The 26,423-nt window shown below is 47.6% G+C and overlaps 1 protein-coding gene and 1 long non-coding RNA gene across 4 annotated transcripts; both read left to right on the top strand.

Moving 5' to 3' along the window:
* The first annotated feature begins 1,702 nt into the window (after window positions 1-1,702).
* Window positions 1,703-26,079, top strand: skila (SKI-like proto-oncogene a). 3 transcript variants are annotated; one of them, XM_037275546.1, is made up of 9 exons: window positions 1,703-1,921; window positions 4,456-5,722; window positions 19,094-19,189; window positions 19,658-19,743; window positions 20,644-20,786; window positions 22,001-22,338; window positions 22,641-22,871; window positions 23,245-23,536; window positions 23,685-26,079. In XM_037275546.1, coding segments are annotated over exons 1-8 (2,430 nt in total). In that variant the 5' UTR covers window positions 1,703-1,919; the 3' UTR covers window positions 23,512-23,536; window positions 23,685-26,079. The 3 variants fall into 3 exon arrangements, with proteins under 3 accessions (XP_037131441.1, XP_037131440.1, XP_037131442.1); XM_037275545.1 differs by having other exon boundaries at window positions 23,245-26,079; XM_037275547.1 differs by having other exon boundaries at window positions 1,804-1,897; window positions 4,452-5,722; window positions 23,245-26,079.
* Window positions 12,066-17,545, top strand: LOC119136804. The gene is made up of 2 exons (XR_005100809.1): window positions 12,066-13,879; window positions 13,926-17,545. It is a non-coding gene; the product is annotated as an uncharacterized LOC119136804 (long non-coding RNA).
* Window positions 26,080-26,423: the final 344 nt, after the last annotated feature.

Below are 26,423 nucleotides of genomic sequence, written 5' to 3'. Positions count from 1 at the left end.
TGGCCCAAACGTGCATGTTGAAGTTCGCTTGACTTGCACATTTTTTCTTCCCTCCACTGCTCACATGTCCATAGCACCGCTCCCTCCCCCGGACATCCCTCGAGAGTCATTGACACCTGCCCACTCCATGCCCCTTTCTTTTCCTGACCTTATGCCCCACAAGAACCGAAGGGTCACAGAAATGATGATGTGCTGCAAATAATGAAGCCGATTGATTTGTGGGCCGCAGTAAGTCGGAACAATGCTGGGGGAGGTGAATATTTCACACCCAGGTGAAAAAAATGACCATCTAGAACATAATTGCTAATCTCCGCAATGGTTTGTTTAACATTGTTCCTGTGCCCTCTTTTCCGTACATTCACCTTATATCATTAATGACAGATAAAAACATATCCTCTTTTAATTGCTTTAACCCAAGCCCGAAGGGACGAATTAGGAACTGGAAGACGGATGCTAAACGCCGTCCCTTTTGTAAAACATACACACACTACAATGAAAGGTGTTTTACTTGGCAGGGGCTTACTGTGACCTTTTGGAGCTGACTTGAAACTGATTTCAGGGGAGTAAATGTGAACTCTGTCACAATGGTTATTGTTTCTGTGTTAGTCACTTGCCACCATGCTACATTCATCACATGGTCAAATCAATGTGCCTAACCCAATCGCATTTCTCTGACAATATTGAGCAGTGTTTCCATGTTTGCCATCACATTTCGTAGCCATCCCTGACAAAGAAAACAGCTCAGTCCTTCTTTGATGAGTGCCACCTCTGGGATGTGGTCACTAAGCATTATTAGGGCAAACTGCGTGTACACGCCCCAAACGAGCCCTGACACATTTCATTGTGCCACATCGAGAGCGACATATGAAGACGCCGCTGTTATGTCTGCGTCCCGGAGGTTCGCTTATCTCCCCAGTTCGATAACAGTTAAGACAGAGCAGCATGTGAGGGAGGGAGAGATTTCTCTGCGTCCCGGCCGGCTCATCCTTCACTCATTTTGTTTTCTAATGAACCGTCACATTAAAGCTCATACCAGATGAACGGCATCCCCCCCCCCCCGAAGCACTTGTAGCTGTGTTATTACAGCCAAATCAATGGCACCCCCCAATTCACCTCTTGTTGTCTGTCGGTGGGGGCTGGACTCACATCTGCTCTCATAATACAACTGCTGACCTTGCTGTCACATCCCAGCAGCTGCTGCAAAACAGCCCACAGTGTTGTTTGCATCAGTCACTGTGTGCATGCTCTATATATCTCAAATGATATCATTTGTAACAGGGGCCACGTTTGTTGGTCTACTCATGGTAGACATTGAAAAATTCACCTCCGGAAGTCCGTTTTATTTAGCAACATGAGCTTTGATTGCAAATGTTCTGAGTTTAGACTAGTGGGGCAGCTTAGAACCTATTCTTGTAAGGAATTAGACTAGTGGGGCAGCTTAGAACCTATTCTTGTCAGGAACATTTTTGACTTGACTTCCCCTTTAAAATTGCAGTGACGTATGAAAGCTACATTCTAAATATAAAACTTATAAAGAAAAAATACAATTTTCAGGGCAGAAAAATAGCATGTACGGAGATGACAGACGGTCATAAACCCAGTCGCTTGCAACATGGCCCCTTTAAATAGTCCCGCCGCAATCAAACGTGTCTCCTAAAGCAGCGAAGAGGAAACGGCAGACAGACAGACAGACGGACCGACCGACAGACAGAGAGAGAGAGCGAGAGACACCCCCGCATCGTTTCCTGTAGCCGTGATGACGTCTCCGCCTCGATGCGGCGTGACGTCACAGGGCTGTAGTGGTGGTGTAGCCTCATCTTGTTGACGCTGCGCTGCCGCCGCCAGGCTTTTCCAGTACAGAGAAGACCCACGGCGAGTGAGGACCCAGCGGACCGAGGCAAGTGCTACAACCATCTTTTATGGATGTATTTCATGCATTTACCTTTGTGTGTGTCTAATGAGGGACTCGTTTGTATCATCGAGTGTCGCAGTGATTTGTTTGACTGTGAAAGGGCGAGAGTCGGTGGGACAGAAGGGGGTGAAGCTAGCTCGGCTTAGCCCGCCGTGTCGCTCTCCGTCTGGGGGGGTGAGCGCGTCGCTCGTTCTTCGCTCGACCTCCGGATAACGCACTCCAGTGTTTATTGTACTCGTAGTCGGTCGAATTGGCGAGACAGCGTTCGGCTTCTTGAGTCACCCACCTTCCGCCTCCTCTCCGCCGCCCTAACTATCGCGTTGCTCGCTTGTTATAACCCACTTTTGCGGCTTTTTTTTTTTTTTTAGCTGAGCCGAGTGTTGTCTTAAGGGGTTGAGCTCGCCAACTAGCATTTTCACGGCATAAATTAGTCTCTGGTTTCGTTTTTTTCTTCGTCATATTTTTATCAATCGTCCCGAGCGTGTTTAGGAAAGCCTGACATAAAAAGATTATAATTATTCGTTGTCGAATGTGTCGGCTGTGGTGAAGGAGACCGCGGCGACACATAGTGGGGGCACTCCAAGCCCCGGACCCGACCGCGATGGCCGTAGTAGTCGTAGTGGTGGCGGCGGCGGCTCCCCTTAGATCGAGACTGGGGAGTGCAGACAGTGAATGTCATTATCGGCGCTGTCTGCATACCAGCGCAGTCGTGGCGGGAGGAGGGAGGGGGTAAAGACTGGAGAAAGAGCTTTTCTATGCGGCGTCCTTGCAGCAACGAAGCGGTGCCTCGGACCTGGATTGGTCATAATTGGATGATCCCCAAATGTAGATGTTGACGGGATACTTGCCCCCCCACCGCCACTTAGCGCCTCACCCTTGGAGCAAAACTCATGACCCCGCCGCGAAGCTCATGTTGACATGTGTTCGCGGTGCTTCGTGACATTAAAATGCCCGCAAACATCAACCAGGCTGCGGAATCAAGGTCGGGCTTTTGCGCAGAAGCAGTGAGCCAGTCGAGGAAAAAGCTCCGTGAAAAAATGTGCAAAGGCATGCACATACACATTCATCTGCCAGCATTGGGAAGACGAATCCCTTTCGATTTCATACGAAATGTGCCAACAGTGAACCAAAACACTCTGTTTTCTACTGGCTCATATTTTCTAATATTTTCAAAGATGAGTGTTGTGTTTTTGAAAAGTTGTTTTTAGAGAATTGCAGCAAAATGGTAAGAATTGACATGGACGCACACAATATAGTGGAAGTGACCTTGTGTTGGCATCAGCATATTTAAAGATCGCTTTATAGGATTCCAGGCAGACTGGATGGAAGGAACTAAGTCATCTGAATTGTAGGTTTCTTGGTTTCACAAACACTGGCAGATTGACCAAATCTTGTCCTGGTCCTAGACGCTGACGCTTGGCAATCCCATGATGGCCCGTGTTGCATTAGCCGGCCGGCCCTCACCAGAGCTGGGAAAAGCTTTTTAGACCGTTTTGTTTTGCTCTGAAGCAAATGGTTTGGTGAGAAAATACGTTTTACCAAGATGATGCGACCACAGTTAGTCTTCTCACTTTTCCCTTTAAAGAAGTTTATTCATTTAAAAAATACAAATCAACCAAAACACAGCTTTTATCTAAAAAAATATATGTAGTTTTTCTTCAAAGAATCTTTTTTTTTTTTTTTTCCCCCTTAAGAAAAGTCACTTGAATTCCTTCCAAGTATTATTTGTGACTTTTAACTGAGTTGAATTGAACCTAGTATGACAGACACAGCAACTGTAAATTGTGTTTACCTTGTTCCACATGATAAGTCCTGCTTTAAAACACATCCACGCTATTGTATGTCAAGCTGTGAGGGAGGAGCGGGTTTTTCTGTTAAGACTTTCATGGAGTGGTTTTCATGCGCTTGATGGAGCCAGCATGCGGTCAAAAGACACAGTATGTTTTTTTTTTTAATGCAGAAGCACTTTCACTTGCAGAGTGCAAATGTTGGGGCGGTGAGCCGGCATGAAGTAACGGGAGAGGCGGCCGTTGTATCTGGTCCACTGGAGTTGCTTGTCGGGATTAACACTTGTTCGCTCGCTGGGGGGCAAAAGTAAAATATCCCATGCAAATTTCAACCCCAGTCCCCCTCCTTCGCTCCACACACACACACACAAATATCCCCCCCCCGGGTTCAATTACAAGTGCTGCAAGAGGCTTCCATGTGTTTGTGTGAACTATGTTAATGGCCATTTGGCTCAGCGGTGCACGCAAACAGCCATTGACCTCGTCAATCAACAGCCGCCGTAAAGTAGTTAAAAGCTTCGCAGGCTCTTTCTTGCTCTTTGATAATTTTGTTGATTCTTCTGGATGTAGCCATACAGATAGGAAGTACAGTGTGTGCTAAATGTTTTTTTCTAGAAGTTGAGGAAAAAAATCTTTCTTAGGTAAAAATGATTGTGTTTTTGATTGCTGTAAAGTTGCTTGTTTGAATGTATCTAGTGTATATTTTTGGGATTTTCCCTTATTGACTTTTTTAACATACTATTTTTGATTCACCAGGAAGCGCATCGGAACTTCGAGAACTCTTCATCATGCGTGTGTTCATCTATCGGAGAATCAGCATCATTTAATAAAGGGGGAAAAAAGCCAACGGGATCAACAAAAGGAGTTGTTCCAAAAAGCCAGACAGGAAGAGACAACAACAACAAGTGAGCGCTCAGACATGGCCAGCACCCAGACCAGCTTGAAGAGCTCCTTCAAAGGCCTGAGCACCTTCAAGGGCAGCATGAAGCGCCTGTACCGCGAGCGTCTGGAGGACGCGCCCATCAAGAAGCGAGTGATGGCCGAAATCAACCTGAAACGCCGCGGCTTGGAGTCCTTCCACAAGGCGGCCAAGGTGAAGCGGGAGCAGGTGGAGGAGGCGCACCACCCGCAGCTTCACCACCGCGACACGGACGCCGAGCTGTACGCCTCGGCCAAAGCGCTGGACCTGAGCCCGGGGCTCAAACACACGCTGGCTCAGTTCACGCTGAGCAGCCAGAGCTCCCTCGGAGGGCCGGCGGCCTTCTCGGCGCGCGGCGGCCTCGAGCCTTCCCACGCCGGCATGCCCCCGCTGCCCTCCCCTCCCGTCTTGGGAGGCGGCCCCCTGCTGGTCCCCTGCGACAGCTCCACCGAGCTCACCCACTCGCCGCTGGAGGGCGAGTCCATCTCCTGCTTCGTGGTGGGCGGTGAGAAGCGGCTGTGCCTGCCGCAGGTGCTCAACTCGGTGCTGCGCGACTTCTCGCTGCAGCAGATCAACACGGTGTGCGACGAGCTCTACGTGTACTGCTCGCGCTGCGACGCCCAGCAGCTGCACATCCTCAAGGTGCTGGGCATCCTGCCCTTCAACGCGCCGTCATGCGGCCTCATCACGCTGACGGACGCGCAGCGGCTGTGCAACGCGCTGCTGCGCCCCGGCGCCGCGCTGCCCGCCGAGCTGTCGGGCCAGGGCCCGCTCAAGGAAAGCGAGGCGGGCTTCCAGGTGGAGCATCAGTGCCTGGGCAAGTGCCAGGGCCTGTTCCTGCCGCAGTTCTACTCGCAGCCCGAGGCGCCCTGCGTCCAGTGCGTGGAGTGCCACCTGCTCTTCTCGCCGCAGAAGTTCGTCATGCACTCGCACAAATTGCCCGACAAGAGGACCTGCCACTGGGGGTTCGACTCTGCCAAGTGGCCCTGCTACCTGCAGCTGGCCAGGAAGTACCAAGGCTCGCCCCAGGAGGCCGAGCTCAAGCGGCTGCTGGACGAGGTCAAGGGCAAGTTCCACTACCAGCTCAAGAGGACGCTCGACAAGGTGAGTCTTCCGTCAAGTGTCACTCGCCGCCGTCGTGCACTGAAGCTGTGAAACTGGCAGTGTTTGACCGGACGCAGTAGTTGCGCTTCCTGCATGACGCGGAAGCTCATCAGCTAGACTGGAGAAGCCAAAAAAATGCAGTTTGGAAGCTTTCAGGTGGACTCGACTACATCACGCCACTGGTTGTGTTTGTGTTGGTGCGAGAGGTCTGGGCCGGGTGGCCTCATCAGACAGACGACGTTAGGCCAGCTGGTCACAGCTGAAGGGGAAGTGCATCATTTGGCTCCCCTCGGGTCACCTCGGGGTCACTGGGAATGTCAGTGAACAAAAGGCCAATACATGAACCTTATAAAGTGCAAGGCCAGAACCAAACACCGCCACCAAGTACACGGCAGGCGCTGTCCTGTCCAACATACGAAACGACATAACATTTATGAGAGCGCCGCTCGTCATTCTTCGGGAAATTATATTCTAGAAGACTGCCTTGAAATGAACATTTACAACCAGCAGCTACCAGTTAGCTTGTCTACGACTGACATAAACACTCTCGAGTCGCTATTGAGGCAGATCCAGTAACCCGCTAACTAGCTAGCCAGGCTAATATCAATTTGTTACCGGTCAGAGTGACATTTTATTGTATAATCATTACCCATAAGAGTATGCATTTATTTAAGGTTAAGATTTCCTCTATAAATGATGTGAGAGGTGACACAAGACTTTTTGTCCGTAGATTTGAAAACTCTCCGTCCGCTTCAGTCGTGATTTACGGTACACGTCGTCCGTCTCGCCTTCCCATTCGTCTTCCTCCTCTGGACCGAGTAGATATTCTCGAAGCACGGACAAAGGTCAGCGCACAAAGCGCGGCCCTTCCAGATGAACGTGTGAGACAATGTCGCTAACCTGGTCGCTAAGGTGCTGTTAAGCGGGCGCGACGTGACGCATGGTCGCAGCTCGTTGTCTCGTACTTAAGTCGCCTCTCGGGAGCCTCCGTCTCACCACGTTGTCAGGTGTGGTTGTCTCTCCGTGGAATGTCTTTTTCCTCTCTTCTCTCTCACTCATTCAACGTTGAAGCCTTTGTTGTAGCTATTTTTCATTTACCTGAAAGGCTGCATAGCTTGAATTAGATATCAGGGGTTAGGGTTAGGGACAAAGCGACCATACGAGTTGAGTTGAAAAAAAGAAGCCAAACTAGTTGTTGAAAGTTGTCATTTTCTGAGGAAAAGAAGCAAAGTTTTATATAGCGCCTGGGTCCAATTGTGGCCCGCAATCGCCCTGTTGAGCACCTTCTGATCAGTCCCAGATTCCTGGAGAGGAGTTAAAAAAAGGAAGTGGTTCTTCAAAGAGCGTTTGTATGAAAGTATTTGCCGAGGACGCTGGCTGTTGGTATGCGCGTGTGTGATGAAAGCGTACGTTTGAACAGGAAGTGAGGCAGACGGACGTGTCTGTCAACCTGAACATCCTCCAGACTCCCGCATCCGGCGCCGCCGGCCGGCTCAGCTGCCGCCGCCGCCGCCTCTGTGGCGGTGACTCACAGTTTCCACATCCCAGTGGATGTTGGTGGAAGCCAGGCAAGGCATCTTATAGTAACGCAGACTTTTTCACACTGGCTTGCTTCTTTTGGGGCTTTGGCGTGTTGCTCTAACCCTTTTCCCTTTGGCCCGCATTTGCACACTGCGGCTTTTACAAGCAGTAAAGTCTCAAACAAGGGGGAGCATTTTGGAACGTTGTCACTTTCTTTGCCAGCGACCAGTCCCGTATCCTGCTTAGGGTGTTTGGTTTGAAAAAACCCAGTTAACTCCCTCCCTCCCTCCCTCCCCCCATGCTGTACAAACAGCGCTCTGTGCTCCGCAGCGCTGCTAATGTAAACACAGACTCAAGCAACACACACACACACACACACACACACACACGCCGCTTATCTAACTTGTGGTGTCTTCATAATGATGACTCATCAATCACTCAACATCCACACAAACCCATTTCACAATAATAAAAAAATATATATACTTGTTGTAACCTTATGGCGAGGAAGTGATAATATTATGGGAATTGGGTCAAAAATATTCTGATAGGAGTCATATTTTTACACAAAATGTCAACATTTGACAGAAATTGTAAGAGAATAAAATTTTATTGTAGCAATTCCTGTTGTACTTTTTTGAGAGAAAAATAAAACCGAGCATTTTAATGGATCATTTTTCAATGAAAAAATTCCGTATTTTTTTCTCTCCTACTATTATGACTAATAGATTTCCAACATTTTTTCTCCTCTTTTAATTGTGGCCATAAGACTGTAGCATGACAGTGGCCCAGTTTAGCGGAGCTGTGCCAAGGCACCTCTTGTGTCTTAAACCTTGTCACACACGTGGCAAATTGTTGACTGTTTTGTCACGTAAGCTTTGTTTTCATTGAACAGAGACTCAGACGCTGTGACCTGATATTTTCATCCTCGCCGACATAAAAGCGGCGAGGGAATTGTGTGTGTGTGTGTGTGTGTGTGGCTCAGTTACAAGTGTCAGACAGGGAGATCAGCGCCCCCCCCCCCCCCCTTCCTCCCCACCATCCTGACTGAGTGTCTGCGGCACAGACGGCAGACAGCTGCATCTCTCTTAGTTGCTGTTTGGAAGCCAGTGACTTCATTACTGCATTGACGTAGCCGCACTCAATGGCTATCTGCTGTTCTCTTATGTCTGTCCGTCGGCAGCTCTCTCTCCCGGGCGTCATCTAAATGGATTGTAGCCATCATGCTAATCATTCTTCTTCTTCTTCTTCCTCCTCCACTGACTCTTGTTCCATGCTCACGTCCAACTCTATTTGCGCAGTTCCACGTCCAGACTCAGACATTTCAGCTGTCGCACACGTGTCTGCAAACAGAACAGGGGGAAAACTATTGTCACTATTGTGTTGCATTAATGACCGTGATTTCCTCACTACCCAAAAAAAGTGCAAATTATTACAGGGATAAAGTATAGTAGTTTTATTGGAAAACTTGTTTTGAAAATAGTCCTCTAATACTTTGGGGTGGTAAATGTATTTAGAGGTATAGTTCTGATTTTCTGAGAAACCATTCCATGTCTCCATGCACAAACAAGTCAATAGTGCCAGACAAATTTCCACTGTAGTCCCCCCCAGGCCCCAATTGGCCCACAGTAACAAAATAAGCCTCAAAAGGAGCCGATAAGTCGACCGTTGCGTAAGCGGAGGGAGCGCTTGTCGTTTGTGTGTGTCTCGGACGAGTGGCTATTGATCAGCCTTGGATGGATGCGTTGGCAGAAGACGAAACAGACGAGTGAAACCAACTTGCGACTGCGGTCCATGTTGAGACTCGCTCTGCAATCGAGTTAACCTCACCGCTAGTCCTTATTGCAGCTGGCCAGACAGCCCGCAAGGAAGGCCAAGCCTCGGCTCCTCTTTCCTCGGTTGAAAATTAACCTCCCCGAGACCCCGGCTGAACCGCTCGCCCAGCCTGGAACAGCCCACTCGGCCCGCCAATCACACGCCGCTTTGCTCTGTCCTGCCCCAAACACGCACACTCTTCCCAACTCCTCCCCGCCCGGGATGGCCGTCTCCATATTTCATGTCATTTTGCAAAGAACAATTATCCATTTATGTGGAATACACAGCAGCTTCTTTGAACCCCGAGTCTGCACGTAGCGTCAGGCACAACAAGCCTGGCTTGTGTTTGCTTGGTCTTGTCAAAGGAGGCCCCTCCGAGGTAGCGAGGGCAGGGGGGGGTGCTCTGGGCTAGGGGGGTCTCTGGTCTGTCGCCATCAGGTCAAAGACAGCCAGCATGGCAGCGGGGCAACGGTTTGACCGCCCACTGGAGGAATGCCAAATTCACAAAAGGCTAAAGCTAAAGACGTCGTGGTGCTGAGGAAAAAAAAAGACGTAATAGGAGATTTGTTTTCTGTGTTTAAGCAACTTGCGACAATGAAAACCGTCAAATCAAATCGCAGTTTTAGGAGAATCGTTGTTTTTGGAAACGGGGCCCCCGCGGGGTCTCGGCTATGTCGCCATCGGGTCAGAGGCAGCTCCGCTGCTCGCTGGAGGAAGGCCAAAGTCGTCGCTTGGTGAACTTTGGCCTTCAGTTTTGCCCGCCCTCGGATTAGTTCCGCGCCAGCTGACAGTCGGGCCGGGAAGCAAACACCCATTCTTCACCCGTCGGCACGCCGTATTTAAAGTCCACCGGTGGTTAGCATTCCCCGAAAGGGGAAGACGATAATGTCAGGGCTTGTGCTGCGAGCTGGGCTCCGTGAGGTCAGTCGGTCGGTCAGAAAGAGCGAAGCCTCGCCCGCTGCCTCGCAGACTAAACAAACACAACCAAATGTTTTCCAGACTTTAAAATAACTCTGCAGTCCCAGACTGTGTGCATGTTCACAAGACTGTGACACCTAAGTCCAGAGCGGTTTTCTACTTCTACATACGGTGGGCGTCTTTTAAAACATCCTACTTCAAATTATATGAATGTCCACACACCATGAAATTATATAAAAATAATAATAAATGGGCTACTCAGAGATTGGCGTGTTTGCTTTACGCTGGTTATGATACTCAATGTTAAGGCTAAGAATGAAATAAAGCATTCGTAGTTGCTCTTTTTCATTTTGTTTTATATTCATGGCCGAAACACATCAAAATCCTCGTCCGGTTTGTTTTGGCGCATAGTCTGAATCATGAGAAGTCTCATCGGCAATAATAAATCAATTTGTTGACAAGGAAGTGAAGCGTTGTCGATCTGGTCTCTGTGGGAGACGCAAGAGCAGGTTGTCTTTTTAATCGGAACTCCGGCGTTTGCATTTGAAAGACTCCTTTGCCCCCCCTGCTCAACCAGCGCAGATTAATGAAGATGGAAACACCAGAGGCGCTTTTTCCATAGGCGCATGTACGCCGCATATCATACGGGCACTTCATATTTTATCCCTACTGACGGTTATCAAAAGCGTGTCACGACTCCCGCCGGAACATCATGCTCATCAATTATACATGCTGCAAACAACCCAGAGTCGAAGTCGGCCGTCGCCATTACGGAAATCCCCGTCGCTCCACTTAGTCTTATGATTTATTTTGTATGTTCTGTAATCGTCTCTCTTTGGACCGCTGGTCGTCATTCTTTCTCCATTTCACCTTAGTGTTGCCGCTTCCCTTATGGAAAATATCCATCAAGTGCATGCGGAGGTGAACGACTTTTGGGGATCGTCCCTTACCTGCCGCAGGAGGAGGCAGATCCGTATGGAAACACGCTTTTTTTACAGGATGTAGATGAGCTTGCGCGGAGCCCGCAGGGCAATAAGTCTTAAGTTTGCGTGTGCGCACAACCCCCTCCTTGACTCCCCTGACGGCTTCACGCTGCAGGTGAAGTAGCAGCGGCATAAGCACTGACGCCGCTTTGGCGCAGAGATCCAGCAAAATAAGAATGGGAGTCGTGTCTTTGACACATCGGCCAGCTAAACAGTGGAGTAACCAGTTCCTTAAGTCGTTAACTCGGGACGTCACCGCTCTGCGGCGGCCATTTTAAGCAGCGGGCTGTGATAAGCGCACTTGGTCATGTCAGACATTTTCCACTTTGTCACGACCGCCGAATCCACCGGGATGAATCACATCCCCGTCCCGGCTGCTTCGTCATCGGCGGTAAAAAGGACACGAGGCCAGACGCTGACCTCAGCGTGATAACATCCCTCATTAAGGACAAACACGCGCTCCCCCCCACACACACACACAGAAAGATAAGCAGCTGTGTAGACACACCCTGTAGGAATGCATCATAAAAAGGAAAAAATTGTCAGGAAAATGACCGTGCGCTTCCTGTCGCTTTGCGGTTTTGTCTTTGACAAAACATTGATCATGATCCCAGTCTGATATGTCTTTGATTCGCCGCCCAGGTGTGTTGACTCGGGTGACTCAACCCTGATGACATTTTATCTTGGGACTCAGACACGCAGGCACTGACTGTTGCCGTCAAAGTTTAAAGAGGCGAGTGTTTACAAGCAGCCCGGGGACGCATTTACAAATCATTTACTCAATCATTTATAGTCAACAAGCCTCAACGTGCATATAGGAAGTGACTTGGCTGACCGTGAAACAAGAGTTCAGAAGATCCGCTGTGATATTAGTTTTCATTTTCATTTCATTCATTTTTTCTCGCTTTCTTGCACAATTGGACTTTTCTTATTCGGCTAGCTGAAATGAGCACACTGGGAGTGATTGTTGTTGCTCCTTGAGCTCATTTTAGGAGAATGAGCCGGATTTGCAGCAGCGGAGCTGTGCGTGCGTGTTAGTGTGACAGGGAGACAGGCCTGCCTGCCTGCCTGAGGGGTGCTGGGTGGTCTGGTGGTGGTGAGGGGGGAGTAAGGCAGGCCATGTAGCACGGCCAAGCTAGCCATGCCATAGACAGAGGAGCAGTGGAGGCTTCAAACAAGCGCTGCATGTAATATGGATGAGAGCCTACTCGCACACACACTCCCTCTTTCTTACTCTCACATGACCCTCCCAATCTAAATTATCCGTAAGTGTGAATGTTTGTGTGAAGAGTTGTTTGTCTGTGCAAGTGAGGGTGATCGGTTCAGAAAATAAGACAAACATAAAACAGAGGATTGCACATTGTGTCTTTAAAGCCAACCACATAGCTGCCGCTACCTGAATGCTAACGTACATTATGGGAAACTATGCTATAGCTGCACCGGCTGATAATTAGCATCCACGCGGCTGCAACATATGGAGAGAGACCGTCCATCCGCATTTGCTTTATCCTCTGTGAAGAACGACTATTACTACCAAGGGAGGACCTGACTGTCTGTTTTTCTCGGGCTTTTTATTGCAAGTACGTGCTATCGAGTGGCTTGGGCGGTTGTCTCCATTTTGTGGAGTGAACTGCTTTCACTGTGCTGGCTCGCCGTCTGCTTAGCAACATTGCTCTCTCACGCTGTCTTTCTCTCTTCTCTCCGGGCTCTCTCTTGTTCCGTCCTCTCTGAGTTTTTTTTTTTTTTTGCTTCTATTTTAAGTGTCCTCTGGCAGTGAAAGTCTCCAGACTCTTACGTCCACATTGGCCCAGATGACGAGTACAGTCATAGACAAGACAAGAGCCCACTGGCCTCATTCTCTCTCCACGTCCTCTTTCATGAAGTGTGCCTGGCTGTCTGTCTTTGGACTGCGTCATCCTACTCTTGTTTGATGGCTCTTTGCATCGGGATGTGTGCGTGCGTGTGTGTGTGCGCAGGTGAGTCCCTGTAACCGGGGCGACACCAGGAAAGCAAAATCTTAGCTGCTGACGATCATTTCGTTGAATATCATGGACCGACTTCTTAATGATCGATTACAAATGAAGTTCATAAAATTAGTTCAAAGGCCCAATAAAGCAAAGCAACAGATAGACCTTCTTGTCACAATGCTCCCCAGTTAGTAATGTTGTGATATAAATTCCTATCAATCAATCAGTGCTGAGTATAATGTCAAAGAATTTGTCTGAATCATTCGCAGGAATGACAAACATCACCCGCCTGCAGCGCTCTGTCGTCTAGACACTCCTCATAATTAGGGCATGTTGTCATCATTATCATTATTTTAATTATTACGAATGTCTTAATGGCATAATTCCTCATCTGATCATGCCACAGCTGCAAAGTGAGACATGACCTAACGCTTCCTGTTTGTCATTTTATAAGGAAATAAGTGAATGGCTGCTTTCTTTCCACGCCTTCCTTCTTTGCGTTCTGTCAACAGGGCCACGCCAAGTTAATTAAAATACTACCAAAAAAAAGGCGTAGAATTGCAAGAATATGCTGTCAACATTTTTCCGCCAACAAAGTCGTCATGAGGAAAAATCGTAGTACGTATTACAAGAAAAGTTATGTTATTATAAAGAAGGCGGGATTTGACTGTGAGAAAGGGAGGATGGGAGAAAAATTGATCGAGGCCGTTTTTTTTCTTTATGCGACAGATCATAGGAAAATAAAAATCAAAGTGCCGCTGTAAAGCCAAGAGCAGCGAGACATTGCGCACTGTTCCTCAGGCACCCGCAAGTTATAGCAAGGATGTAATGTAACAAGGTAAAAATGGCTACAGTATGTCTATGTGGGAGGCAGCCTATTGATTCCCCCGAAGGCAATACGAAATGTATAAAAACTATGATGCCATGATTATAATGAAATATTGTTAGCTTTCGTGAGTTAAAAGCAAACGCGATGATTAGAATGAAATATTGTTATAGCTTTTGTGAGTTAAAAGCAAAGGCTATTCTTTGCCCTTGATTTTAATGCCGCACCAGTTCCTCTTGGCAACATTAAAGCTAGTCAGCATGTCTATGATAAGTGGACCAACATAAAAGTCTGAAGAACCCTCAACGGAAAAGGCGAAGGAAGTCAGCCATTTTGGTTTGAAGTGTCCATTTTGATGAAAATTAACATTTCATAGCATCGTCTGGGATGTTTTGCAAATCCAGTGCCAATAGCCAGTTTTGCTTAAAGTGCAATTTGGTAGGCACGTATTCATATATATGAGCAGACCCTTAAAAATGTCTTTAAAAACCCATGCAGGAAAAAGTCAGGAGGTCTGCCATTTTGCTTTCAATCGGCCTTTTCATTTTCATTTACAATTGGTAGCATTGTCCAGGAAGTTTTGAAAATTCAGCCCCCAAAGCCAATTTCCCCAGTGCAATGTAGTAGACGTGTCTGTCTTGAGGCAACCCGCAAAAAAGTCTCAAGGGCCCATGCCTGAAAAGACACAGGACGTCAGCCATTTTGGCCCGAGGCTGCTGTAAGCTTTCATGTGTTATTAGAATTTCCCTTCCCTGGTCCAGACAGCGCCCATGTGGCGCAAAATTGTGCCAGCGGGCCTGAAGCCAGAGCTAATCGGGCGGGAATGAAACACTCCTTATCCGTGTGTGTGTGTTGGGTGCGTTCACAGACATCAAGTCGCATGACATCAGTCTCACCTGTCTGCTGTCTCCATTTGCTTCCTGTTTGTCCACCTGTTCCGACTTTTCCCTCACATGCCTTTTATTTTTTCAGTGCTCCCTTCAATATTACGTCCGTCCTCTCAACTTGTAGGTCCAACAGAAATCATAGTTCAATTCCCTTTCATATTCTAACGAGGTCCCCCAACATCTTATTTTCCACCCCAAAAAAGTGTATTCTTTTAAATGCCTCACTTTATTACAGGCTTCCCTCATGGGCTCTTATTGATTTGGCTGCTAAAACAAAGTGCTGCTCCCAGTCCATGGCTAAGTGGCTTATTGGATTAAGACCTCGTGCGTGCATGCGTGCGTGCGTGTGTGTGTGTGCATGTGTGTGTGTGGGAGGAACAGGTGGGACCATCATGTGTAAAGCAGACAGTTGTGAGCTTTTTGTGTCTCCGGGTTTGGGACCAATAAACTGATATTACCAAATATCCATTCATGAAGGAGAAAGATTTTTCAGCCAAATGCATCCAGTCGTTCTTGAGAAATACTGGTGAAATCATTGAAATCTTTTAGGGGTCCTGTTACTATGGCAACTGAGGCTGATATTCTGTTTTTTTTTTTAAATGTATTCAAATTATCTGGAAAAAGTTATACAGTTTTATTCTTTTCCATTGGAAGGTATTATTTTTGCCAGTATAATAGGCATTATTGTTATTAATTGTTTAGTATTATTATCGATGTAACAGTCAGTTGTCAAAATATACAACATATTCGTATCGTTTACAGCACAAACCATTTCGCATTGTCGTGCTTGATTTATTTTGAACAGCCGGCAACGGGCAGGCAACTTTGCATTGCTGGCGACTAACTGATGCAACGCTTTTTAAAATGGTCCACGTGTACAGGATCGGTTAGGTAAAAAAAAAAAAGAAGCTCCTTCCGCGCATTACGCCGCCGAGCATCTCAGACAGGAAGCGTGTATTTCGACAGCTTGGCGTCTGACGCGGCCCGCCGGACTGCGGCAGGATGTGGTGAAAGCAGACAGGGCGTGACCACGGCTCTGCGGGCCACTCTTCCAGCAAAAGTGCACCCAAATAAAAGTTGACTTCCTTTTTCTGACAAGACGCTTCAAAAAAAGAAAAAAAAATGTCTGCTGCACTGACCTCCTCCTGAGTGCAAAGCACACGAATGGGCTCTCAGGGCCAAGAGGGAGAGACACGTGTTGAGTTTCATTGAGTGACGTGAAATTTCATTCGTCATCAAATGATAAAAAAAAACAAAATTTGGTGTCTGTCATGAGTAGACCCACAAAAAATGTCGAGTACATGCTTGAAATGCCACTGGTCTGTCAGTCCTTTTGATGAAAATTCTTCACTTCTATAGTCATGTGGCGATCTTCGCAGGTGAACCACTAAAGATCTACAGTACATGTCCGCCTCCTGAGATGAAAGTTCCAACTGAAGGCACATTTTTTTCCTTTTATTGTAGCTGACTGAGATAAGATATTTACGAGCACGGTTTTACCAGCCCGTTACTCTTTCATTTGACCCCCCCATCCATATATACATATTTACGACATAACACTTGCAACCTGCTGCGCACCCACATATCACTCACAGCTATAAAAATGTGTATCCAAACGGCTTCTTAATCACCGTTTAAGTTCCAGTTAGTTACAATGTGTGGCGGTTTGGACGCGTGATTCATTTGTAATTGACCAACAGCTGTCCTCCTCTGCATACTTCCTTTCCACGTCACTGCTCTTTGTATGTATCTTATATATACCGAGTGTATTCTATACATACATTACACATTCAGCAGGAAGACTGTATGGGTATGGATCCACGTGGAACTTGACCTTGGTTCATGTGTGCTTGTCTGTGTAGGTGGGGCGGGTGACCCCAGGATCATGTTCATTTGGATATAATGTCATGCAGAAGTGTACTTTTTATCATTTTATTGACAAATTGTAGTATTTTGAGTCACAGAGGGGATGTCATATTTTCATAACAGAAAATAATTGCAAAGTACTGGGCAACACAAGCATCTTTCTGCTCCAATAAAGTTGTCCGCTGCGGGAGCGTCACGTGTACTAATGGTCTGGGGAATATGCCGAGGCTGCGGAAATGGGTCACCGTGAATGTCTGTCTAGGGCAGTATGTTTCATTGTGTGTGTGTGTACATGCCCGTATGTGTAGACGCGTGTTCATGTGTGCGGGCGCAGCTGGTGATTAGGAACAACAGGGCAGAGGTCAGCCAAGCGACTGTGCGGAATGCTAATCCGCATTGTCACAAGGCGAGGTTTGGCCTCGCAAAAGGGCTGGAGACGTGCGTGTGCATGTATTAGCGGCCTACGTAGGAGACGTGCTACTTGGTGGCAGATTGACACAACATGGTGTTTGTTCATAAAAACATGGCAGGGGGGAAGGCGGCCGGCGAGAGAGCGACGAGTGAGCCAGTCGTGTTGACGTTTGCGGACACCCTCGTTAAGACCTGCGGGAATAATGAGCTGGGTTTGTGCAGTGGGAGTTTGTCTGAGGGTGGGCGTTAAACCGTCAACTGTCAGGTAACGCGGAATCACGCGAGCAGCCATTAGCCAAGCGTAGCAACACACACACATTAGCGCATGTTTGGGGTCATTTCTGTGTTAATATTTAAGTGAGTGAGACAAAATGTCGAGGTTGTGGTGATAGTCTTTGATTTTGTTTTGTTTTGATAGGTTTCACTGTTTTCCTTTTTTCGTTACATAAACAAGTCACAACATTGTGACTTGTCAAAGCTAATTTCCTTCCCATGGCACAGCGCGTTCCGATTCATGAACAAATTCCATTTATCCGAAGAACGGAACCCTAAATTGACAACCATGACCTTAGATGCAAAACGAATCGTTTCGTCTTAATTTAGTCAAAACAACTTTTTTTTTTTTGCAACAAAACCTTCCAAAAACACAGAAGAACTAAAAAAAAAAACGTTTCAAATCAGTTGTCCGGTAAAGTGCTCCTCTTGATGAGCCAATCACTAGCCGGCCAGCTTTAACCTTCATACAGACGTGTCCTTCGTGTCCACGTCATGTGACCTGCCCTCATAAAGACAGAGTGTGTGCACTTGAATGAACTTGCTCATCAGCACAACGTGCGCCGTCTTGGGGGTCAAGCTCAGAAACCACCTGTCATTAACATCCACGTTTTTCCTCCACTCTTGTTTTTGTCACCTCCCACCGACCGGCACTGCAGTGGCTTCACCGTCGCTTTCCGTCAGTCTCACCCACCCACCCGCACGCCCGCTCGCCCTCCCCCTCCCAACCTCTATGCTGCTGCAGTAGGGAAGAAAAAGAAACTCCAGCCAATCAGGAGCCGACATAAACAGACGAGCCCCCTTGCTCTGCACACAGCACGCCGCGTTTAGGAAGATACACACATATACACTTGGCTGCTGGTTGTTGCATGCGCAAACACACGCTCATTCAAGTGCAAACGAGTAATCCCTGCAGTGTTACCATAATCTCCTGAACAGAAACAAATTAGCCGTTAGCTCACCTGTCAGGTGGCTGCTACCTGCATGTTTTAGTGGCATTGTTCTGAGCTAATAGCGACAATGGCTCTGAGATGTCTCATCCAGAAAATTCTCGTTTTTGAGCGTGTGCTCATCCTTGGGCCCCAATTAATTTGACCAAGTCGATTTTCATTTCATTTTAGTTGTATTACAGGATGGAGATTTGAGCCTCTGCTTCTTGAGGCCTCTTGCTGAGCATGGCCTGGATTTGCTGAAAACACACATGCGCAGAGGCGCCGTCGCTCCTGTTTACTCGGCGCACACACACATACGGCTCACAAGAAGGTGACATAATGAATTACAAAGCTCCAGAGCACATACACACACACGCGCGTATAGTGTCTAATATATAGCGGCGTCCTCACATTGACGCACACCAGCGCGTAATGGCAGCCCGCTCGGCATTGCTACTCTTTTATTCATAGAGCTTCCTCGGCGGCCTTGTTCACTCCCGTACAAAGCTCGCTCATTTTTCCGGAAACATTGCTTTCCATTTTTTTCAATCTCTTTGATGTCATTAGTGTTCCTTTGTCCTCCATTTTCACACGAGCTAGTCTCTATCTTGCCTTCCTGCTTTTCTTCCGTGCTGCCGTCAGCATCGTTTCCATCCCAATGGCGCGGGTCTTGATGCCCAAAATTGGAGATAGCTATTTGCGGCAAAATGTGCAATCTTGATGGCTTGATATGGATGAGTCATTGCAGTCAATGCGAGTATCTCCTTCCAACCATTTGTAGCTGGGGAAGAAAGTCTGGCCTAAAATAAAAAAATATATTTTTTCTTTTATTAAATGTCGTTTGTCGTGAGTCATGAATGACGCATCGCTATAATGCATCCATTCATTATCAGAATCGCTTTATCCACTTTTGGATTGCATTTGTGCGTATAACCTTGACGTGCCCCCTCTTTTTCTTTTCCTTTCTTTTAGAAGGCGGCTGAAGACCAGGAAAACCAAGCTCGCAAATCCTCTGCGGACCTTTGCTCCTCCAGCGGCAAGCTGGCTGAAGCCGAGCCCACGAGGAAGGTCAGTCGCTGGGCTACCCCCCTCCATTACCACCCCCCTCACCCATCTCCAAGTTTGCGATTTCTCATCCATCACCTCCCGTTGCTCCCGCTGCTCTCCCGTACATGCGGGTCAGGTCTCTGGGTGGACAACCACGCACGCACTCACGTGCACAAGTCCTTCGTTTTCTGACGGCGCGTGTCTCCTCGGTGCAACTTGTCAGGAAGCACATACACAGCATAACACGGCTGCAGAGAGGCTCTTCTAAGCTCTTTATCATCATTATCTCTTTTTCACACACACACACACACACACTTGCTCGGTGTTCTGCAGGTGATCCCTCATCCGCGTCTCCCGGCAGCACATATTAACTTTATTAGATTACCATCCCGACAGTGCGGCCCATTTCCTGCTTCGTGTCTCCACGTAGCGTTTACATGCATCTAATCATTCTTCTATTCAAAACGTGTTGTTTGTTTGTTACCTCAGGGTAAGATGTCTTCAACCATGGTGTACAATCAGCTTTTCCCGGACATCAAGGAGGAGCCGGGACACCCCACCCTGGTTCACCCCAGGTACATGTAGTGACTGATGGACAACTTTATTGTGTATTAAATTGATTGATTGCTTGATTATAACTCCACTATGCACAAATCCCGCAAAATAGCTGCACCAGAGAACCCACCAAAAACTGATGTGGCTTCATGCACTTCTTGCGTTGCAGTTTAATCCCACCACCCGAATTAAAAAAAGTTGAAATGGCGATGTGAGGGCCAAATGGCACCGCGCTGATGCTTTGACGTCGGCGGGATTAGCGCTCTTACCTCACCCTGCGACACCCGCATGACCGTCACAACCCCCCCCACTACCTCCAACCAGCCTCCACCAGCTCGTAGCCAGCGCGTCTGCGGCAATAAGCCCTAATGAACATCTCGCAATAGATCCGCAGCACTTAACGTCACGTTCGATGTCCATTAGCGGCACACTTGTCGACTATGAGCCGGGCGTGCATTATTCAATCAGGCCACTGTTGTACTTTTCTGCTTAACCTAGTTCGCCGTGCCAGCCGCAGCTGTGTCTGGAAGGCGGCTCGTGATGAGGATGGCGTGGGGTGGGGGCGAGGTCTCCATGAGCAAAGAAGCAGATAGTGCCACCTGGCCGTTTGCGATAAGCCCAAGGTCTGCTTAGGCCGAGCCGGTGTAAACACGAGATAAGACCGAGCCCAATATACAGCAGCGGCGTGCTTTTTACGGCCCGCGCAGCGTGAATTACGGCGAGTGTATATGTTGCATATCATCCCTGCAAAGTCCATAACTCATAAGGTTTTGTGAGACCATGAAAGGTGACATTGCTTGCTCGTTATGATGAGTAGGCTAACAAAAAGCTGCAGTCAGTCAATTATGAACAAACGGAATGAATTAAAGCTGCCTCCGAGTGAATATCAGTGTTTAATCTTTTTCCCCCCCTCTCTCTAGCTACTACCTGTACACGTACGATAAGATGGTGGCTCCCAACGTGTCCCTGCGCAGGGAGGCGGAGATGAGCCCCGAGATCCTCGGCGCCCTGCTCAAGCACCATTACGGCCGAGGAGCGCCGCACCATGACGAGCCCCCCATGGGTCAGTAGCAATGCGCCATCAATGAGCAGAATAATGCTCCCGGTTCCTCTGCTGTTTTGGTTAGCAACAGAGCCCTAATAAGCGCGGTCGTTAAACCTTCGATATCTGATAACGACGACGCCTCTTAGAGTTGTGTTTCCTGATAGGAAAAGGGAGGCGACGATGTGAGGGAGGAGTTTATTGAACTTCTCAATTTGAAGAATGATCCAAAATGGAGCCTGCTGCTGCAATCGCGTTCGTTCGTAATAGGTCCGCTCGCCTGCGGTCTGCTGGTAGAGTGCTGCGTGTTTGTAAACAAATGACACACATATGGAGGAGCGAGCACACGCCATTAATATTCTTGCGACGTGACCAGGAGAGACAAGCCTGCTTCTGGAAGGGACGCGTACACATGTGTGCTGTAAACAGTAAAGCACGCCTGCAGCCATGCATGTGTTGACCTTCACTTGAAGACTCGGGGCTACCTCGCTATCGATGACCTCCTTTCCTGCGCTTCTGCCGTGTGTGTTTTATGTATGTGTTTGCGTTAATAGCAGTCACAGACGTGTCTCCGCCAACCCAGCCTGTCTCTCTGCGAGCGTTTCTCCTGCCTGCCTGCCATCCCTTTTCTCTTTTCCGCATCTCCGCCTCCCACGCAGTCACGTTCTTCACTCCGCCTGTCCGTGGATACAAAAATGGCCACTTGAAACCAAAATGCTGTGTCTTTTATTTGTGGGTCTATTTGCAATAGCCATTCCTCTTGAACTTCTTGTTGCTAAGTCAAACTGGCTTAGGCGGATGAATTTTCAAGTGTGCTCTCGCTTGTCTTCCGTTTGTTTCCTGTTTTCTTGGCGTACATTCTGCTCTTGTGCCATCTTACCTCCTTTCGACCCACTGCTGTTTGTATATAGCGTGTACTGTATGCGCATTTTATTTATGTCACACACGCGCTGCGAACAAAAGGCAAAGCAGACAAGATGCAGCTTTTGATGTCTTTCCTGTCAGAATTTATCGCAGCGGTGGAGAAATTATGGAGGCCTACTAAGAATGCACATTCTTAAGAGTCCTGGATTTTTTTTTGCATTGATTTATCCTGAATTTTAAAATGCACTAAACCTCCCTAATTCCGATTTTGCAGTGATGGAAATGTGAGCTTTTTTTGCACCAGTGTGCATTGCTACCCCCTTTTTTCTCCTCCAACGTCCTTCTTCATCCGGCTTCTCTTCCTTCATCAGATCTCCACGCGTCGCCTCCACTGGCCGAGGAGGCCAAATCCCAACACGCCGCCGAGCTGGAATGCCAAACCCAGGCAGTTTCCATGGAGACGAGCAGCCTGAGCGGCAAGACGTCCGCCCGCACCCGCAGCCCTCCTCATGCTCCTCCTCCTCTTCATCTTGCATCGCCGCCGCCCGCAACAGAGACAGCGGACAAGGACGCCGGCTGCGCCGTGAACATGACGTTGGGTGCGCTGGAGGATGACAAGGACAGGATCGTGGTGGAGATCATGCAGATGTATGGCAGGCAGCAGGAGAAGCTTAACTCCACCCTGCACAAGCAGCTGCAGCTTGAGATGGTGAGAAATGAAGCCCATTACACCGAGAGGGCTCCTCAATGCGAGTCAGAATTCCTTTTGATTGTTAAAAACACTCAAGCAGTCTGTGTTTGGTAGTTGGAGACACTCTAGTACTGCAACAAAGACGCCACCGAAGCTCCTGTCTCCGAAAATTTAAAGTTGGTCTGTAAATGGCCAAATTCGCCCTAAAATGGCTGCTTCAGAACAAATTGCGCGGCTTCCTGTGTCTTTTGACTTTCTTTGGCGGGGGGGGGGGGGGCTCCACCTGATAAGACGTGGCCAACAAAATGTCCTGTCCTCAGGAGCTGGAGGCATTGCGCGGCGGCGAGGCCACGCGGCTACGCGAGCTGAGCGCCGAGCAGCGGGAGCTACGCACCGAGCTGGAGGCGGTGCACAGCGAGCAGGCGCGCCAGCTGGGCCAGGCTCGCCAGGAGCAACTGGAGCTCGAGACGCGTCTGGAGCAGCTTCGGCAGCAGGCGTGCGCTTGCGAACCTGCCGCCCAGCGCCAGCAGGAGGCGCATTACGCCGCGCAGGTACGTATTTTTGACAAATTGTACTCGAGGTCATTTCAAATGAGTTGTTATTGTGGTTGTGGTTGTCATGCCCAACAGTGATGTGCGTCTCGTCCATTTTGAACACCCACATAAATGATCTGCTTACGTACCGTATTTGGCCAATTGTGGGGCTGCTCTCAATTGTAGCCGGCCGGACCACACATTCAGTCTTTGTTTAGGGCCAACTTCACCCTTTGCTGCTTGTCTTGTTTTTAAGCTTTCTGTTTCCGCTTGCCATCAATCTCCCGCTCCTTGGCTCCACGCCAGCCCTGAGGGAAGAATGTTAGGCGCTTGTTGTGTGCTGTGCTGAAGATTACATCACTAAGAGGTCCTCCTTGTGCTCTCTTGGCAGTTGTCGGAGCTTCGCCAGAGGCTTGAACGCGCCGAGTCCGACCGGCAGGAGCTGCAGGAGGAGCTGAGGCGGGAACGGGAGGCGCGCGAGAACCTGGAGCGCACCATCGGCCAGCTCAAGCAGCAGATGGCCCTGTCGTGCGCCGCCGTCCCTGCCGGGGCCAGCCCCTCGCCGCCCCTCACCCCGTCCACCGGACCCCCCAACGCCCATTCGCCCGCCTCCTCCTCCCCTTCCTCCGCTTCCTCTTTCTCGGAGGCCCCAAAGTAACCGGCGGTCCTTTTCTGCTTTCATTGTCAGACTTTTGTAATGAAACATCAAAGAAGAGTTTTGTCTTTTTTATTATTATTATTATTATTACCGGTACTCCTCCTTCTGCTCTCAGCAAGCATATTTAAGGACTTTTTTTTTTAATTTGTTTGGCATGTGACTTCAATTTTTAGCCACCAATCATCATTGGCACTGCTTGGTTTGCATTCCCTTGGCACATTTCATGAATGGCGTCCGCTCATCTCCTCTGAGAGCAAAATGAAAATATGTCATGGAAAACAGAGGACAACTACTTGACCCACCTCGCTTTACGAAGCCGTCCTCCCTCCGCAACACTGCAGCCTCCTTCAAACACCACCGAAAAGAAACACTGTGCTACTTTTTCCGGTGACTCGACTCGACCGACCGCCACCCCTCCCTTGTAGCCCCCATCTTTTTTTTTTTTTCTTTCTTTCTTTCTGCGAAGAAAATGAAGGCAGCTCTTGATCATAACACGTGGGCTGCTGCTACCCCTTCTTGCAGCCCCGCCCCTTGATTTGACTTGAACATGGGATGCAGGTGACAGCAGTTACTTTCCCGTTACGCTCCCAGGCTGACAAACAGCTACGGGCAATGGAGTTGAGGAGGGTGGCACTTTTGGGGGAGGCCACCCCTCCAGCGCCGGAGCAGTTTAGGGGGCAGACAGCAACACTTTTGTGTCACGTTACCATGCAAAAATGTGCTTTTTATTGCCTCTAAAGAGATCCCTTTTACCCTGTGTGTGCGTGTGCGTGTGAGTGTGTGAGACTCTTGTGTAAAAACAACAACAAAAATGGATGAATTGAGGTAAAAGGGAGGGGGCGCTCTTTTGAACTTTTTATGCATCTGCTACAAATGCAAATTGATAAGACATTCCACTGTGTTCCATCTCAAAGGAAGATTATGAGTATCGTCGCAAGTCAAGTCATCGTGGGGACGGCGACCTTTAAGGAAAATATTTAACATAATATTAGACTAAAGATTTCTATTCACTTTGTACATACACTAGCCATTAATATATATAAACTCTTCCATGGATAATCTTTTGAAGGTTATATGAATGTGAGGTGGGGGGAAAAAAGGCTTTTGCTTGGGATCTTGGCAAAAATATGCAAACCTGTCAAGTGGATGTGGAGGAATATGATATTTAACATCACATTTTCCGCCGATGTTTTTGGAGTTGGGGGGGGGGAAAACTCACTTTTTCTATCAAATCCACCAAAGGCCATACTACATTTCTTAAAAAACAAAGAAAGGAAAAAAAAAAGATCATTTATGTGGACATTTGTGGCCTTTTTCATAACTATTCCGCAGGGGTTTTTAGAATTCATGCCAGGCCAGATCATATGTGATGCTGGTTTTAATGTGTAAAGTCATCAATAATAGTGTGCAACAAAATGACAATATATATATATATTTTTTTCTTTGCATGTTTCACTGCTCCTAATGTTTGTGTCACACGGACCGCACACTCAGAAAAAAAAATAAAACTGTCTCCCACTCGTCGAATAATAATAATGAACCGCCGAAGCTTGTGTGCATGGAACCTGTGCAAGTTTTTGAAAATCATGATGGGTTGAATGAGTGTCTTTGTGTGCGAGATTGACTGGCTTGGAAATGCGTGTTTGTACACTCTTGACGCCACTGAATTTGTATTCAGTATTAGTGTTGTTTTTTTTGGGTCCTGAACAAAATAACATTTTCAATTCAAGGGGCCTGCTGTTTGAAGTGAACGAGAAGTCTGCCCCCCCCCCCCTTTAACTATGAACGACATTTCGCAGTGTTACAACATACAGTAGATAGGCTTTTGTACAGTTTTTTTTTTTTTAAACACACATGGACAAACGTTGTCCACCACAATGACATTTACATATCCCCCATTAGGGTTTCACACAATGGCGCCGCGTACTGTACATAAAGATGCTTAAAAAAAATGAATAAAAGACAGGAGAGATGTTAATTCCCGACATGAACGACAATCGGCGAGTTTGGGTACCCCTGTTCTTTTCCTCTTTGGTGGCATGCTTTTGTCATCCATCCTATCATTGGTGCGCGACAAATCGCCTCGTTGTGTTTTCGATTATACACTTCTTTCAAAAAACAGATTTAAAAAATTATATATATTATAGATATATATATTTGTGGCTCCCCCATGCTGCCACACAATGCTGAAACATGAATTGCAGTGTCCTTGTATGAATATGACCATTGCCAATAACCATGTGATGACTTGTTCTTTGCATGACTTGAGACACTGATCTCCTACCTCATGTTGTGATATATATAAATATAAATATATATATATAAAAGTTTGTTTTTTTATGCAGAGGACACTCTAACTGTTCAATATTGACAAGTACATGACCTGAGCGGTAAATGCTTTTTAGCTCTATAATACCTCACTTCTTGAATCTTAGTGTTTTATTTTTGTTTTTATTTTCCTTTTTTTTTTGCCCTCATTTTCATTTCACACCTTGTACATATAACCTTGTGTATAGACAATGAACTTGGATCCAATTCAAGTAAAGTTCTGTAGTGTCAAGCCATTGACACAAGTCTCCTGCTGCTGATTTTCTCAAGTGCATATATTTGACATCTGAAGTGAAATAATTCGACATTGGAAGTCATACATACAAACAATCAAGACAAATTACAACAGAGCGCAATGTTTTCTGCTAAATTTAAACGACACAGAAGTGGTTTGTCCGAGTGAATGGACACACTCCAAATAGTACAACACACGCTTCATGTCTGTCCAGTGAAGCACAGCCAGGCCACAAACAATCCCCCAAAAACAGAAGTCAAAACTTTTCCTGCCAATAAGCCTGATTGATTGTGAAAAAGTTGCAAGCGCCATGGCAACTGAAGACCAAAATAGACTTCACCTCATTTGA

This window comes from Syngnathus acus, chromosome 17 (genome assembly GCF_901709675.1).
Source record: "Syngnathus acus chromosome 17, fSynAcu1.2, whole genome shotgun sequence".
Taxonomy (NCBI): domain Eukaryota; kingdom Metazoa; phylum Chordata; class Actinopteri; order Syngnathiformes; family Syngnathidae; genus Syngnathus; species Syngnathus acus.
This window is presented reverse-complemented; position numbering and strand designations above follow the sequence as displayed.